Source organism: Nothoprocta perdicaria, unplaced genomic scaffold (genome assembly GCF_003342845.1).
Source record: "Nothoprocta perdicaria isolate Ctin4 unplaced genomic scaffold, notPer1 scaffold_0, whole genome shotgun sequence".
NCBI classification, from domain to species: domain Eukaryota; kingdom Metazoa; phylum Chordata; class Aves; order Tinamiformes; family Tinamidae; genus Nothoprocta; species Nothoprocta perdicaria.
Window position 1 is genome coordinate 10,180,818 of NW_020454092.1, and position 15,266 is coordinate 10,196,083.

The following is a 15,266-nucleotide window of genomic DNA, read 5'->3' on the forward strand; positions in this document are numbered from 1 at the left end:
AGGAAGAAAGGACGAGAGTTTTTATTGGCTCCCAAATGTTTTTGGAAAGGTAAGCATGAGTTCTATCCTGCAGTCAGTCACTCTCTTTCTTCTATCTCATCTTTTTACTAAGAATGTCATTTATCAGAGCAGCCCAGCACTCACTATACTAGTCTTCATCCATTAAGTGCTATGTTTTACTTTAAGAAACCTTTAACAAAAATAAATAAATTATAAAGCAACCTTATGTCAGGCTGATTAGAAAGCTACTTCCTATATTCTCCCCACAGTTAAGTTGTTCATAGGCATGCTAGACAGAAGAATTAAAAGGCAGACCTTCAGACAGACATTAACCTAAAACAGTTTTTAAGGGATATAAAAAGTAGCATTTTAGGTTATTTCTGTGTTCTTTAGATTATTACTCACTGTTTTTGGAGTAAGTCTAACCTACTGTAATGTCTAGGAGGTTCAGTTTAGATTACCCAGCAATCATGATCCTGCGAGTGTCCCAAGTTAGAAAATGTTAACATCAGGGTTTTTAAATGTAGGCTAGATGTAAAGGATATTTCTATATGGTGACTATAACGCTTTAAGCAGTGTGTAGATGACAGCTACRTATGATTTCAGAAGACTGCTAAGACTGTCTGAAGCAGTAAAGTTGTAAGACAGGAGAATATGCAATTCAGTATTCAAACACAATTCTACTGAAAAAGCCTCTCTAAACACTTCCAGTAATGAATTTCCCAATAATGCCATCCTTATGTAGTACCAGTTAATGTAAAATTTCTATGTACAACCTAGTCAGAATGCATTCATCCCACCTATAGAAAGCCAGCTTATTGCAACACCTTAGAACTTGGGCCTTGGCAAGCATTGCCAGAGTTTTTCTGAACATTCGGAATTGTGCTTTTATAGGGGTGGTTTGAAATAATATAGTTCTATACCCTATAATATACCGTAAAATAAATCCTATAAGACTAGAACAAAATAMAATGTTGCAGTCAATCTTGCATCTATTTCCCTCATGCTAGCATGCTCTCAACATCATCATATCAAAAAGATAAAGCCCTTCTGAAAATATTAAGGCCAAGTTAAGTTGTGAACATATCAAAAGGACTTCAGTGACTAAAAGATTTTTTACATCTTTGTAGGAGCTATTAATCTGATAATTAGTGATCAGCAAGATTAAAAATTTTTAATTTTCCATCCGTATTTTTTAATTTTGACTACTATTTAGCCATCAGAAATGATTACAGGAACTCTATTAATTCTCTCTCAACACAGTAGTAAGAACATTCTTACAGTTGTGGAAATGTGTTTCTTTAGGAGATGGGCAAGGAGAGTGTAAAAGTCTCTGGATATTGAGTAGAAGTTTGAGGCTGCTGGGCAGCTCATTGATCCCAACCCTCCAGAAATGTTCCATCCATAGCAAATAAAGCTGAGTCGCACACAAATTTAAATCTTTTTATCTTATACTCACTATACCAGCAGAGATCCTTCCAAGTCTTATGTAAAGGACTGCCAACATTTTATTTAAGATGAGCCTTAAATACTGCTGTGAAATGTATCGTCTAGGAACACAGAACAACTGTTTTTCAAATGCAAAAGAGGAAACAGAAATAACGAGTAATAGTTATTCTAAGGCACAAATGGAGCTCAGCACCACTCCTCACAGCACATCATCTCAAAGGGAATTTTAATTACATAGCAGTACTAAGTCATAGCTATCATGTGTAAGACATGTGCTGATGCTGGGCATGACAACATTATTTCATCCCTTCTGCAGTCAAACAAAAAAATCACTGTAGTTGTGCAATCTTATGACAAGCATATGCCTAGAATAATAGCACTCGCTCTGCAACTGCTACTCAATTCCTATTAGAAAACTGTAACTTGTTATTTTTGAGAATTAATGGAACCTAGACCCAGTATTTAAATCTCTCAGTGTTAAAAATATTAAGAACATCGCTGTGGTAGCAGACACCRTATTTACTAAACGAACTCTGAAGTATTCCATTACTTCAGTTAAGCATTCCACTGTAATACCCAAAAAGTGTTTTTGTCGAAAATCATCACCTCGCAGAGTATAGACAACTACAAGAACAAAAAGCTTGCAGTCTATTTGGGGTCCTTCAAGAAGTTTCAAAAGGAGTTTAAATTTTATCAGTTAACATGCTATGAACACATCTTTCAAATGTGAAAAAGCAGAACATGAGTAACAATTTAAGCTTTGTCTTCCATTTGAGTTCAAGAAGTTATCTATGCCAAAAATTTTGTAAACTGCAAAATAAATGTTATACACAGATGAAGAAAAATTCAGCCCTAATTCACCTTTACATAGTATCTGKTTTTTTTTTCCTCCCTCCTTAAACAGCAGCAATACAAGTTGTTTCATTCAGAATTATTTTATTTGGATTACAGCAATTAGTATCACTGGTCAGTAGTCCAAATCCAGGCAGAAAGCACAGAATCAATTTCACAAGGCAACAATACAGACTAGTATTTTAGCATACAAACCATTTCACTGCATTATCAAGTAGAAATGTCTTCCAAACATGCATAAAAATTCTATGCTTAATCTTTCAGAGCTCCAGGTAATACCAGATACCTAAATATACAAAAAATACATTTAACTTATAATAATCTTAGTGAATCAGACCTATAAAATTACAATTGTATTCTTCACAACATAGAAAAAAATACAAAAATGACCGTATATRGTTTTCACCCAAATTTCACTGACAAATATACATCAAAWCATATGATTTGATGTATATTCATGAAAATTTGCATCTGAAAGATAGGTTTTAAAATGACACTGCAGATTGGTCCACACAAATGCCAACCTTTCTACTGATAAGTAAGAAAACTTTGATAGAAACATCACATTGTGAAAAATTACAATTTACCTGCACTGTAGTCTGCATCTTACTGTAATTTACAATATGAACATTTCCACAACTCCAGTTGTAAACTATGCACTGGGAAGAAACATGGTCTTTTCAAGTGTAATGACCAACTCTGACAAAGCTGACATGGTAGAACGCAGTAGGCTCATTAACTGAATTAGAGCATACAACTCCAAGGAAACCRAAGGAGACAAGATGTCTATTGCAGCAGTTCAGCAATACCATCAGAAAATATGCATGGCAAGTAAATAACTTGTGGTGAAAAAAACAAACTCATCCTTTAGATTTGTGAGAAAGAGCACTGATCAAAGCTTCCATTATAAAGTTCACCTACATCCCATTATAACTTCACTGATAGATGAGGACATTTAATATCATTTCATGAAGGAAAAAACAAAAACAAAACAAAACACGTGTACACGTGTGACCCAAATCAGTATCTTATTCAAGATCACTTTCCAGTGATTTGTATAAAAGTTTAACTTTAAAAAACATTGCAATCATTAATGCAAGAATCTTTCTATASTAATTGCATTCAGACTGTAAGGTTTTTAAAATCAACTATTTTTTCTTAGCCATTTCTTACCTTCAAAACAATTTCTTTTCTTTTTAGAAGGGAAATAAATGCCATATACCTTTAAAAATAATACAGTTTATTTGCAGTAAATTAACATTTTCAATGGAAGTACTTATTCCAAAATAAAACTTACTCAGTAAAGAGGTTAGCTGTTCAAGTCTTCTCCCTATGGGCAATTCTCTGCTTCTCAGGCCAAATGCTACAGATTTGTGCTACATCTTTCCATCTAGGTACCTATAAATCTGTTTCACATAACACTATATATACATTTCTCTCTCCCTGCTCTAACCTGCAACTCCAACTTGAATTCAGATCTTATATTCAGATATACAAATCAAGAAAAAAAAATGGGAGCAGAGTACCCACAACATCCAGTAGCACATGAAATCAGATTTTAAATGACGTCTTTCAGAAACACTGTCACTAATAACAGAAAATAAGCATAAGCAAAAGGAGATGTATTGTTCAAAGGTGACATATACATCTTGAAACGATGAATAGAATGCAGTATTTCTCATATTACCAGAACACAGTCTAACAGAGRAATGAATTGTGTCTCAATTCAAAGCCACTTTTAGGCTGCATGTCTCTATAGCATTTCTGATTACATCCAAAAACTGTCCATAGAAGGCTGCTTAAAATAGAAGCAAAGAGCATTATTGTCTCTTACCSCTCCTTATTTAAAGTAGTCCTATTTGCGTTTAGCAGGATAGGTATTCAGCACACTACTGAGTGCTAGGAAAATTTAAACTTTCTGACAGAGGTAAGAAAATGAATGACAGAAAAAAAAAAAAAGCAAAGTAGTCTCTTTTGGTTTTGTTTTTAACAGAGCTTTGATATGTAAAACAAAAGTAATTGTAAATCTAGCTCTCTAATGGCTGGAGCAGAGAGGCTACCAACTTAAAACATGCTGCCCCACATGGGAAAAACTGCCATGCATCAGCATCCTGGGACACAGAGGTGGGCTGAGGATGGGGAAGATGCTGGCAAGCATGGCACAAGGTCAGTAACCACATCTCACTTGTGCACTGAATCACGATGTTACAAGAGGGAAGACAGAGAAGCCCTACTCTTGGTATCAGGTAGCTCTGAAGAGGTAAATGTAGGACCTGGGCAATCAGTAAATAAGAGAGCACAGTCCATACTCCGCATTTCCTTTTGCATTTGCTTGAATGTTTGCTCATTTCCCCGCTCCCCTCGTTGCTGGCCCTCGGCTCACAGTTTGTTCCTAACTCAGGCCACTGCTCCCACAGCACTAAGACATCCTGGCCTGCCACATTCCCCACTCTCTCATCGTCTGCTTTACCTTTCCTTGGGAAGGTKTGGCTCTAGACACCAGAGTAAGCACCTAGGTAAGTTTGCCTTTCTGCACTCTTCTGCTCTCTCAAACAGATGAGAGAAGGCTTATCCAACCTTCAAAAGCAGCATGTAACATGAGAGACTTGCTTTCAAAAAAGAAGCTTATGAGTTAATTTTGCGCARCGTTTCAGAAGCAGAGCGTCTAGAACTGCCTGTTTGGATATGCCAGAGTGATACATATTAGTCACTTGAGAAAAGACATGTTAAAGCACAAGGCCCTCAAATGATTCTACAGTATATAAATAGTCCTCAACTTAGAAAGATGAGCACTACTGAGCTAGTTCATAGTTATTAGAGATGATTAAATATAAAGTCAAAAAGAACTATCTATGTTTCTGGTTGACTTGCGTGCCTATATTGTTCATCTTCAATATTGATGTCATGAGAGATACTATGATAAATATTAATCTATGTTCAAAAAAAATCAAAAAATATCTAAGGCTGCAGTACTTACGAAGAGGTTTTGTGTATCAGATCAGCATTTTAGCCCCTGGATTTGCATTTGAGTTATCAGCTTAAACAAGATCTTCAGAAAACATACTCTGGTCAGACACTCTAGTATTTAAATTCCTGAAGAATCCTTTATTTTCCATAAATGTCTTCTAGTTCCTCTTTCCATTGCCTTTTAAAATCCCAACCTCACTTCCTGAATTTGAACAGTCTGCCTGGGTTACATTCTCCACTGGAGTYTCTGACAAAAATCCTAAAGCATTCCAGAGCATATTGTTTGCTTCCACAGCAATACATACAATTTCTGGCATGCAGTCAAGCACTTAAAAGAAATAATAAAGATACCAGTAATATAATCCTAATTCAAGCATTTAGTGGGTACAACTTCATCACTCATACTGTAACCCTCAGGCATTTAGTAATAACTGAAAACAATTCAGCATATCATTTAAGGAAAAGTAATATGCTAACTGCCGAAGCCATTTAAAGTGTACAAGTTTTCTGAAGCATTGCAAGCTGAAAGATATTTCATTGTTTTACCCTGTGGAATTTCAGTGAAATTAGGATATTGGTTATTCTTGCTAAATTATGGGTCTTTTACCTCTGACTTAGTTTATCTTGGTATATTCTCTATAAACGTGCTGAGTATTGAAAAATTCTGCAGCATTTTGATGTTTGAAAAGTTCTGAAAAAGAGTTGAAATTACTCCGATTTCTTGTGTTCCTCAATGTGGGAAAGTACCTTTCTCCTCTGATGTAGCATGTGAAAATACAGCTGAGGAAAGACTGAAGAGAAAACAAACATAAGTAAATAAAGTATGCAGTCAGGTTTTTGTGTCAACGCAAGATGCACAGTCACATATTCAAGGTCACCAATTTTCTTTGAAAATAAAACATGCTTATTCACTTTCTACCARTATCATTTACTGTCTTTTAAGGAAATAATATAGTTCTCAGACTTTACTGTGTACGATTTATTTTTTGCCAGAGCAATTAATTTTGAATTAAATGTCTAATTACCTTCTTTTCTAATTAACTCTGCATGTAAAAGCAGGATGACATACAACAGAAAGGAAATACTTTGCAAGGAACAAAAAAGGCACCATAAGGAATGCAATTCTTTCCAAAAGGATRGCATTTTCAGAATAGTTTCTCTCCTTACAGTTTTAGTGTCCGTTTTTCAGGATCCAAGAAACTGCCCCTAAAWAGGTACCTTTCTAACCTGCCACTCTATGCTCTACACAAAGCTTCTTTCCTCCTCTTCTAAGGCTGCATTACATAGTATGTTTGAGAAGAATAAAATGGAAGATGGAAAGTCTATATACATGAACAGTAAAAGACTGCCATTAAACTCTAACCTTCACCTTTGAACCATATGAAAACTAAACAAGGTCAGCTACAGCCTGGATTACATTGGTTATATCCACACCAAATGCTTGTTATAAATGTAGACCAAAGACTGTATAGCATACTAAAATATTTACTATTTGTTTCAAGTTGACATTTTTTTCTTTCTTCACCTTGCATTTCATTTCCTAGAAATTTCCCCCTATCTTGATTTTCAGTTTATATCACTCTGCCAGTGTTAAGTAGTCAATTCAGTTGGTCAGAAACAGTAATACAGAACCACATGGTGTTTCCATTACAATTCTACATAAATTCAGTACTCATTCATAACTGAGATCCTTTATGCAGATAATTTAATGACATCTTTTTTTTKGCACAATATCAACTCTGACAGATAGGTATTCATTGCATTTCATCGCTTATCGCCATCAGGAAGGTTAATCTCAGTTTTCAACATCAGCTTTCAAAGCTTGCTCTTTCTGCAATATTTGCATTCCGCAAATTTTCAAGATGTTCAGGGAGTCCAAAGACAAACTCCACACACAGGGAGCCTTTATCAAGGAACAACGGATATGTGGTGTAATCAGAACAAATGCAACAAAAGTTCATCTTCTTGCATCTCCTGAATACCACAGGCTATTCTGTCATGCAGAAAAGCACCTGGGAATATTTATGCCAAAGTAATAGTATCATTCACTTATTTTTGTTTCTTGAAGTTAACATATCAATTCACCATAATGATTAAAAAAAAGGATTAAGAAGAGACTACACTCAAGTTACACATCTGACAAACGGATCACACAAAATGTCTTAACTATAGAGAAGTAGTAGTAGTCTGTCACACTAGGTATTTTAGAGGAGAAAAAAAAGCTTAAAATTGTTGCTAAGTGGGTTTCCTTCTTTCCCACATAACCTGTCAACTGTGACCGAGCTAGTCCAAGGGAAATAAAAATCATATTTACTTTGACTGAAACAAAAGATACTATTCTGCTTCCTTGGAGTTAGTAATATTGACATTTTTGGAGGAGGGGCAGGGAAGCACCAGCGAATGGAAAGCATTTTTAAGAACAGATGAAGAAATCTATCAACTGAGATCAGAATTACAAAATAATTCACTGAGAAAGTACTTACTATAGAATACCACAATGTTAAAATTTAAATCTTAAGTATGTGATTCATCATTCTGCTCAAACAAGTTTCAGATAAAGACAACTACAGAGACAACAAACAACAGCAACTTGATCACTGCATTGCTCACATACACTTCTATTTGAGACTATCTCTATTCAAGGTATTTAAAGAGATGCTTCCTAGCAATCAGTGGAAAAGAAATGTTTCTTCTCCTGAAAATCAACCAAATTCTAACAGATTGTTTAACATTTGTTGTCCTAAAATTCTTTAGATTTAAAAATTAAGGAAAGAATTTAAGACAAAAATTAAGAAGTCAGCATGTGCCAGACAGAAGTCAACAAGTACTAGTACAACTAGTACATGTGTTAGCAGAAATTAATACTTGATATTTTAACTCTAAGCTTTTTTCTTTRGGTAATTCTCATTATTCATTTCATTTATTAAAAAAAAAAGCCCTTAGTATATTACAAAAACATTGTGCTTTGTTAAATTTATGTATAATTTAATCCCAAAGCTTTTCCTCAAACTGCTTTTAGCATTAAAAAAAGCTAACAAATTCATACTTACTTGGAATGTAAGAGATCATAATCAGAATCAGGAATGTATAGTAGTCAAAAGAAAAATTGTACTTGTTAGGTAAACTAATGGAATACAAGCCAGACTGTCTGACGAAGGGTAATGCAGCGTATATGGTGAGCAATTCGCCTGAAACTCCCATTGGATACAATACTATAAATAGAGTGTACCTAGAACAAAATATTTAAGGAAAGGATTAAAASTCATGACAAACTCCTACAAAGTATTTGTTAAATTCTCTTACAGGTATTCAAATTTTTAAAGTTTCTACCCAATATTTATTTCCCTTAATCCTTAATTCATTAGAGTATTATAAAGTATGTAAATKACTCCAAGGTAAAATGTTCAGTTTTAATTATTTTAAGATTCCCTTTTGCGAAGCTGAAAGTTCTCTTAAAATGACCCCCCACTTACTCTGACTTCCAAATGCTGTTAGAAGTTGTTATGTTACTTAAAAAAAAAGTACTATCAATATAAATCAAGGAGCTTATGGTTATTTTCAGTTACAATAGTTAGACACAGATATGCTTAAAAAAAAAAGAAAAGAAAAAGTAACAAGCTCTTTGTCTCCTTATTTTTAGATTTCTCTCCTTATTTTTAGAAGTCAAGTTTCTGAACAAACACAATCACTTTGTAAATGGCATTGAATTTTGACCAACTAAGGCTTCAGCTTTTCAGCATCTGATAAATATTAACCAGGAAAATTGCTGGAAAGAAGAATCATGTTCACAAATACTAGCTGGTGGTAATTGCTTTATCCGATTAATTTATTTTTACTGCAGCTGTTTTAGAAAATAAATATTTCTGTCAAACCAGTATTTTAAGKTTTATAACTTTTTTTATACCTCATACCTGGCCCACTTGATGAGGTAAGGGAGATGGTTTAATAAGCTAAACGTATAAAAAGAGTAACGGATGATCTCAGTGATTGTCCAGGCCACAACAAACAACAGGACGCTATCTTCAGTTTGTACCTGTTAAAAAGAGAAGCTCCTATCAGGTGTTGCTAATGACTTGGTAGATAAGAAGAGGAAGAAAGAATAAAACCACACACATATATCAATTCCTATGGATTAATTTACTGCATCATTTCAGAAAAAAGATTCCAAGAATGAGCTTAAAAGCAACATTAGTATCAACAGCAAAAACAAAAAGCAAAACAGAAAAAGCGCCCCACACTCATATCATGCTCTATATTTTTTCTGCTTGGCTTAAGAATAGTTCCAGTTATCAGGTAAGTTAAGAYCCCTTGTTCTGTACAACACAATTATTGCAAGAAATTCTTAAAATACCAAGAACAACTTAACAACTCTTCCCATTCCTACACAGTACTTCTACTCTGATCCTGTGATTGCTTCCTAGTGTTGTAAGCAGAGAAGAAGCTTAAAGCATTAATCTAACATGAGATCTGTTTTAAACTGTATGCTCCAGTCCTAGTCAGCATTATTTCTGACTACCAGGAACACTGCTTTCTTTCTCCCCAGATGAGGACCTAGATCCTAATGCTGGACACCAAGAAGACAGCTAATACAAGGAAACAGGCTGCAGAGACACTCAGATTTTCCCTGTCACAACTCAGGTAAGCTTGACAGCTGCCTGCTTCACAGCTCCCTGCTCCTTTTCCTGGTTACTGCATTCAGCATTGTTCCTCTAGCATTACATTTAGGACATCATTAAATTCCACTGCTCTGTACCTCTTTGAGCCATTATTTTACTCGCACACTACTGAACCAGCCATTTATATTTTGAAAGTTAGTATCCAGAAGCATATGGTATTTTAAAATGAAACCTTTTATTTGGGAGTATAGTTTTGACCTAAATTTGAAACAGAATGGCAGTTATGAAAAAGTATATGGGGCTGCATAACCACACTATAAATGCACGAGAACACAAATATATTTTTATGCAGCTCTCGATTTCCCCTCACTCATAACAGAAGCAYGTTGTGAAGTGTCATTCAAATTCACTGGACTGTAGGAGAAAAAAAAAAAAAAAAAAAAGCTCAACCACAGGTGTGCCTGCATTTTTTTTTCTTTCACTCTCAAAAAGGGTGGAAAGAAAGTCAATAGGTGTACTGCAGGTGGTAAGTCCTATTCACTCTGGGCAAAGTACATGCAAAAAAAATCCTTTTAAAAAAATATATGTGTGTGTGTATGCACGTGTGCATGCATGTGTGTTTATATATATAAAAAACACCTTTTSAAATAAGGGGTTGGTCATGTATTGTAAAAATGCTCATTAAGACTAACAAAGCTCTCTATTACAGAGACTACAAAACACAAAGAATTACATAAAAATATATATTTAAACTGGTTTTATACTACATAAGACATTGCCTACAGGACTTCAAGTCACTTCCATTGCATTTTGCAGCAAATGTATTTTGCTGCAGATTTTTTTCCAAATGAAACTGACAATTTGTCTACATATTAATCTCCCTTACAGTATCACAAAGGAATAAAGTGCCAGCTTTTTCTTTAAAGAAGAAACCTGTCTATGTATTTCTACAGGATCCTACTCCTCTTTTGGGCCTGCATGATAAGTAAGGCTCAGTTCTCAGTCTGAGACAGTTAGCAGCACTTCAGATTATGCTATTCCCCCAAAAGCAACATGCTTCCCAAAGACTCAAGAGCTGCACCTTCTGGTCATATCACAACTAGCAGCTTAATGAACTCATCTAAGTGTCTGTGTCGTCTTCTGCAAATAAAATGACAGACCCCAGTCTCCCCTTTGATGCTGCACTTCTTTCCCTACCTACAGAAGTCAGTAAAACCAATCAAATTTATTGTTTAGGGCACCACCTGAAGATATCACTGAGGACAACAGGATCCAAGAAACTATGATGCTAACAGTAAGTGATGAATTGAGAAGAAGGAAACACAGCAATTACAATCCAATTCTATCACAGGACTTCTGTAGCACTACTTTGCAAAGTTTAGTCATCGCAATCTAGTTTAATAGAATTATATTTGGAAATTACTAAAAGAGTTCACACAATTAAGTAACCTTAACAGGTCACATCTTTTAACTAGAAATACAGACCATACCTTGTTAGTCTTTATGTAAGGACTCTGTATTTTATCATCATATTTTAATTATCCTCCATAGTTTATCATTTAAAGATTAACTTCCTAGAACAGATCTGCTAGATGTCATTTCAAAAAAAAAAAAAGGTGTCCAAAATGCACATTACTGAACCCCAGGGGACTGATTTACAGAAGAAATGCTCAAGAGACTTCTTTACTTAGAAGCAACTACTGCTAGTGCTGCATGCGTATCATTTCTCTTCCAAGCTGAAACAAGGGATAGTGCAAACAGATCAACAGCAGGCTCTTCAAAAACTGTAACACCATGTTTTGCCTTAAGAACTCAACTTTTCTTCCGCCTTCTCATGACAAACTTTGAAGGAGGGGTTCAAGTCAGAGTATATTTTAGAGCTTATGACTTATTTGTCCAGCTACCTTAATTAGGGTAAATCATAACATCAACATAAATTTTGGCATGTGCTTCAACTGATTTTATTATTGAGCAGGGACTTGAATATATTTTACCTCATCTTCATGATTATGAATAGCAAGCAAGAAATTTCTGAAAGAAATGAAAATCCACAACCTTTTAACATACAAAGATGAGATTTAGAATTGGGAATTGGCTAAATGAAGCCTCTTTTGCCACTCTCATTATGCATGAAAAGTTATCAAAGATATAACACAATGTTTGAAAGACAGAAATTCTACAAATTTCAAATTGTGCAATATTTCACAAATTATTTTCAGAAAATTTCAGCTAAGCACAAAGGAAACCAACACAAAAGAATAAAACAGTGGCACAATGCAGCCCTAATGATGGAATAGTATATCTCCCTCTGCTCTGTTGCACATTAATAAAAAATTACAAAAGGAAGATTCAGAGTAGGCATAAAAGGCCTGACAGACACTTGCACTGTACAGGATTACTCAAATTTCACATAGATGTAAAGCAGTAATGAATCAGGTTTGCCAACTGCAATTGCCTGTCAACTTTTAGAGTTCTGAACTTTCAATACAGACTCTTTTTACTTCAACTCAACCTTAAAAAATATTCTAAAATAAAATGCTCTTCTCTAAGTATGGCTTATTACTGATGGAAGATGTCAAGTTCACAGCTGCAGATGTCAGCGTCTTAATTACCCATTCAATATGYTGTAATGTCTTTTCCGCACCACTCCTTGATGTAATTTCACTGTATTCTAGAAAGGTACCTCTAAATAAATACCTTACTTTGAGCTTTGTAACCGAAACAAATTTGATAACTTGAAAAGGTACCAATAGTGACATCATAGTTAYGTGCAAGGACTGGGTCCAACACTGAACTCCATGAAGGGCCCCAGAATGTTATTGGATTACCTTATTTTCACATATATATTCAAAAAAGGATCCCTATCACTCTTCTATGGTTATTTGCATGCAGCCCTTCACTTGAGTCTCCTCATTCTCCTCCTTCCTTCATATAAGGAATAGTAAAATGAACAAAAAAAAATGGGCTACAAGTATTGTATGACATGCTAGGCCTTCCTGCACGGAGCTAAAAGCTACTTATGTGATGATATTTATCATGTGATGAAGGTAAGGGGAAATCTCTTGGCTACATCCAGAAGTGCACAGTACTTACAAGAAGTCTGCCATGCTTTAACATTYATTACAAATACTTTACAATAAATGCTGAATTTATGAAAATGTCAGCACTAAACAAAAGTAAAAGCATGTTAGTGGCAGGAAGCATGCGTCAAATCACATCAAGTCTCCAGAAATGTATTCTGACACAGAGGAAAGATGCAATACTAATGTTTCTTCTTTCAGTTATAATACATATAAAAGCAGTCTGGAGAAGCAAGATATTAAATGATCCTCAAAAAGTTAAACGAGAAAAACTAAGTTTTATTTTACAAGAACCTCATCATGCAACTGCATAGCTTACAAGTTCCATAAAGCTGTGTGAGAATTTAATCCTGGACTTCACCATGGAGCTCAACTGTGCCAACAGTCCTTTAGAAAAAGTAGAACACTAGTGACACTTTAAATACATCCTTCTGAAATAAGATGCATTTTAGTTTGGGTAGGTTTTGTTTGGGGGTTGGGGAAAGGTTCACCTTCCCATTTCTGTTCTTTACCATGCACTGTGACATCCAACATTATACAACTACAAACAATAGATAACAAGCAAAACTATGGGGTTTTTTTCTTTAACTTTTATATATGTATCTAAGATCTAATGTCTTGGGATCATATTTTCTTCTTGCAAATACAGCRTTTATCTTCAGAGTCTGAATTAACTGAAGTATATTTTTTCCCATCACAAGTGAAATAAATCAGGAGAAACCTACGTAAGGGATTGTGTTTTTAAGAAAAGTAACAATTTTCCATAATAAAAACTGAAGGGTTCACAAGAACAAGCATCATTATATAARAAAGGGCAGTTAACTATTAGGAACTACGGTGATATATGTTACTTATCAGCATGGATGAAAGCTCTGATCAACAGATGCTGGGATAAAGAAGAGATAGGAGCTTCCCCAAAGACTTGGGGGAAAGGGACAAGCTCCTTATGATATTCTCCATGTCAAGTCACAAAACATCTTCCATGTAAGACATTAGGTATCTTTCACTTCTTTCAGGCAACCGTGATTTGTTCCGACATGCTATTGACAATGGCATCAAGGCTATTTTTCTTTAACAGGACAATMAGATCAGTTAGCTAAAGTAACAGCAGAATTGTACCATACCTGGCATGATCTGTATCATATATGTAAACAGATGACGTACGTAACAGATTCAGGTTTGGAAGAACTTGCCAGTTGGGAACTAGACTGATTCTAGAAGATTCTTCAGGAACTTGTATGAAATAACAACAGTATTTGCTGTGGTTAACAACGACAAAAGACACCTAGACTCACACCTACGCTGATAATGTATGAAAACTGAATAAAGGACAGAGGGGAACATTGTGACTGAGAACTCCTAAGCTTGGCTACGGACAAACAGTTGAGTGGAAGCTTCCACATGCAATGATATAAGAAAAGTAAGTCGAGTATGAAAGATGACAGTAGTGAATTGACTATGACAATACCAGGATGCTGCGGTCCATATTACACACTGGAACCTCTTCAATTTTCAGTAATACTGCAAAAGCTATTCAGGAAGAGATGTCTTACAGCACAAGATAGATCTCAATTTACCTAGTTGACATGGACTGATGAGATCAGATACATTTATTCTTATTCTCCGACTCACATAAACAATTCCACATGTTGGGATAAAGCAAAAAATATTTCTAAGGAAAACAATGTAGCAATCAACACTTGCTTTTTAGCATGGGTCTTTTTCAATCTATTTTGCAGCTTAACTTACCTCTTTTACACTGTGTGTTACTGCCCAGGTCAGGAAAACCCTTGACATCACTTGGAAAGCAGTCAAGACAACAGAAGATGGAACAATGCCTGGAAAATACTTTCCAATTAGTGAATATCGCCTAATATCTAAGCGAGTAAAATACAGTCAACTAAACAAAACTCCGATTATTTGATATTTTGGAAATGAAGAATTTTTTCAATTTGAGATCACAAAGTCTGTTTCATAGTGTGTTTATATAGCCTAACAAAATAGAATCTCCTGACCAAAACTTTGTACATCAAAATGAGAATAAAAGTAATTGCCCTTGTTATAACTCCGGACATTCCTCAATACACAAAATGCCTGAACAATATGAAATAGTTTTAATCAAATAGCTTTTGRGATACAGTCTTTGAATAAAAGCTGATTAAAATATTTAAGACAATCTGTAATATTGTGATTGAAATATTTAAGAGAATCTGCAATATTGTGATTTAAAAGCTTTAAAAATATATATGCACACACATCTTGAAGCATGTTTCCCAAAAACCAGCAAACAAAATTGAACCGA

General features: G+C 34.9%; 1 protein-coding gene and 1 long non-coding RNA gene across 4 annotated transcripts in view; one reads left to right on the forward strand and one right to left on the reverse strand.

Annotated features, from left to right (window-relative positions):
* Window positions 1-15,266, forward strand: part of LOC112960150 — a 27,094-nt gene continuing 11,828 nt past the window's right edge. Inside the window, exons 1-3 of the long non-coding RNA XR_003251717.1 lie at window positions 1-49; window positions 9,812-9,906; window positions 11,121-11,178. This is a non-coding gene — a long non-coding RNA (uncharacterized LOC112960150). The remainder of the gene's footprint in view (window positions 50-9,811; window positions 9,907-11,120; window positions 11,179-15,266) is intronic.
* HACD2 (3-hydroxyacyl-CoA dehydratase 2) overlaps window positions 4,579-15,266 on the reverse strand; it is a 19,972-nt gene continuing 9,284 nt past the window's right edge. Inside the window, exons 4-7 of one of the 3 annotated variants that reach the window (XM_026054327.1) lie at window positions 14,714-14,802; window positions 9,180-9,301; window positions 8,319-8,497; window positions 4,579-6,059 (exon numbers count right to left, since the gene is read on the reverse strand). In XM_026054327.1, coding sequence (XP_025910112.1) covers window positions 5,977-6,059; window positions 8,319-8,497; window positions 9,180-9,301; window positions 14,714-14,802 — 473 coding nt within the window. In that variant the 3' untranslated portion in view covers window positions 4,579-5,976. The other 2 variants (XM_026054320.1, XM_026054335.1) reach the window with 2 other exon arrangements.